The following is a 2,500-nucleotide window of genomic DNA, read 5'->3' on the forward strand; positions in this document are numbered from 1 at the left end:
AACTAGTTGCTTGTGTATGCAATATACCAGGTGACAATTTTGCCGTATTCGGTTGCGGATCATGCCGAAATTCCAAAGGAATCGGGATATGGAAGCGCCCAGCTTCGAGAAACGACGCATATAAACAGTGGCGACAACAGTGGCTGAATGACCTGACAAAAGCACGAGAAGTGGATAAAGACTTCCAAAGGTTAATCGACAATTCCCCCTCCACTAACTATGCTCTAGGTGAGAAATTAAAAAAAGTTCCACTATGGAAAAATCTTATCGTGAATGTTTTAAAGCAAATATGGTGGTAGGAGATGTAGACGCCTTCTAAGAGTCAATTGGCTTTTGTAAAGAAGAAATCAAAAGAAAGCGTTTCAAGTTAAAGGTGGTCAAACACCGTTTCGGTCTTGAAATATACATGTATATATCGCTTTATACTTACCACAAAAGACTCCAACAACAGCGCAAAGAAATCGACTATTTTGTTCTAGGTAATTTTGCGTGCAATGTCGTGACGCATGCATCATTTCCGTTGAAGCCAATTAAAATCACACCACTAAGTTACACATCTCAAGGGAGCATGTTGAAGTCAATGAAATCGTAGAACACAGTGACCGTCCTATATTCTACTATGGGAATTCAATTTCTAACTGCGAGGATCGACCGACTTTATAACTGAGCAAGGGGTAGCCCAGTAAAAAAGAGCGACAGGTCTTCTAGTACCACATAGCTCCCGCACGCATTTAGTGAAGACCCCTACCCATGTATCACATGTATCATACATCTATACATGGTATCTTGGTTTGCAGTTCAGATATTTCAGCTGTCACTAAAACTAATAGTTCGGGAATATAGCCTGTGACCTCAGGCATAGAGTTGATTTTATAAATTGCTTATTTTAATATTTAACGAGTTGGCCAGCTAACATAAGTTTTTTTCCTTTAACATTTTCTGGCTGACGGGCAGAAGAAAAAAAGGCCTCTGCGGTTCAACGCGCAGCAGGATGAAAAACGAAAGAATAGCTAACCCCGATGTGGGTAATGCCATCTGCTATTTTAGAACGCAGCGCAAAGTTATGGACGTTGATTTACGTTGGTTAAACGGTTCAGCGTTTTCACTCGTAAACGACGCGAGTGTATTTCGTGATTCATGAAGACGAGCGTTGGTTTGAAAGCACTTGCGAAGTCGAGTGCAATTCGAGAACTTTCAAAACAGGACGAGTGACCATAATATTGATCACTAAAAGCACGAGCAAATTCACATGATTTTTAAATTTCTTATATAATCAAAAACATTACTCCATTGCTGTGTTTTCATAGCAACTCCCTTTGCACAGCCCATTTATGCATTCGTCATTAACCAATCATAAACGTGATATTTTGTTGAATATATAACAAAACGAGGTTATCAACTGAAGAATTTACTTGTGAACTACACCCAGCTATGAAAAAATGGCGGCGTGATACTTCATTACTATATGAATATTTTGAATCTCCCTGGCCTTACCACCAACTCGGACTAGTGGAGTTCAGATGAACTAGCACTCTGGCGCTTTTTAGTTTTGAAAAAAGACAGGAATAGGAAAGATGTTAATTGTCACCTAGCACCTTGTGGAAAATGATAATGTCGAAGATGGGATTCTGTCACACGCCTCTGTCCCAGCTTTTGTAGCCTATCAGAGCACGCTCACACAAAAGCTAAGGTTTGAACGCTTTCATTTTTAACTTGAAATGAAGAGAACTGAATGACACTTGCAGACCACGTTTAAATAACCTCTTTTTTACACGTTATCTAAAGACATCTAAATATACACAGCTGCATTAACTGTTTCAAAACACTGAACATTCCCCCAAGATTTGTCAGAATGGCAGTGTTTTCTTCCTACCATAACTCTAAGTCAGCTTTTAATGTCACATTATGGACTCTGCAAGAGATGATCGTGGTTGCGGGGATTATTCAAAATGCACTCATTTTATTCATTGTACTCAAGAATAAGACTATGCACACAACAACCAACTACCTCCTTGCGAACCTGGCAGCGGCAGATTTGGTATCTTTAATCTTCTGTCCGATCCGCATGGCTTTAGATATTACGGACAATCACATCGGTGGGATGGCCGGACAAGTCATTTGTAAAGCGTTCACTGGGAATTTCCTTCCCAAACTGGCAAAATGTGCAGGGTTTACATCCTTAATTTTCCTAGCTACTGATCGATATCATGCCATCGCCACTCCCTTTATAATTCGCTATAGACTCACGAAAAACAACGTTGGTTTCGCTATAGGCCTAACATGGGCCTTGGCAGTGCCTTTCTGTCTACCATTTGTTATTTGGAGCGACTTCAACGAAAAAACAAAACGATGTCTCGATCCCTGGTCGATTGAAAAAGGAGCATCAATGAAGATTTACATCATGGCGATTAATATAATGTTTCTTGGCGGTGCTTGCTTATTGATGTTCTGCTATGTGCAGATTTTAAGAGGAATCTTCATTACAAGAACGATTTGTTCA

The 2,500-nt window shown here is 40.0% G+C and overlaps 1 protein-coding gene across 1 annotated transcript in view; it reads left to right on the forward strand.

Moving 5' to 3' along the window:
* The first annotated feature begins 1,769 nt into the window (after positions 1 to 1,769).
* Positions 1,770 to 2,500, forward strand: part of LOC138041216 (galanin receptor 2a-like) — a 1,300-nt gene continuing 569 nt past the window's right edge. The window contains exon 1 of the mRNA XM_068886989.1: positions 1,770 to 2,500. This exon is cut by the window's right edge and continues 569 nt beyond it. Within this exon, the coding sequence (XP_068743090.1) occupies positions 1,853 to 2,500 (648 nt within the window). The 5' untranslated portion in view covers positions 1,770 to 1,852.

Source organism: Montipora capricornis, chromosome 3, assembly GCF_036669925.1.
Source record: "Montipora capricornis isolate CH-2021 chromosome 3, ASM3666992v2, whole genome shotgun sequence".
Lineage (NCBI taxonomy): Eukaryota > Metazoa > Cnidaria > Anthozoa > Scleractinia > Acroporidae > Montipora > Montipora capricornis.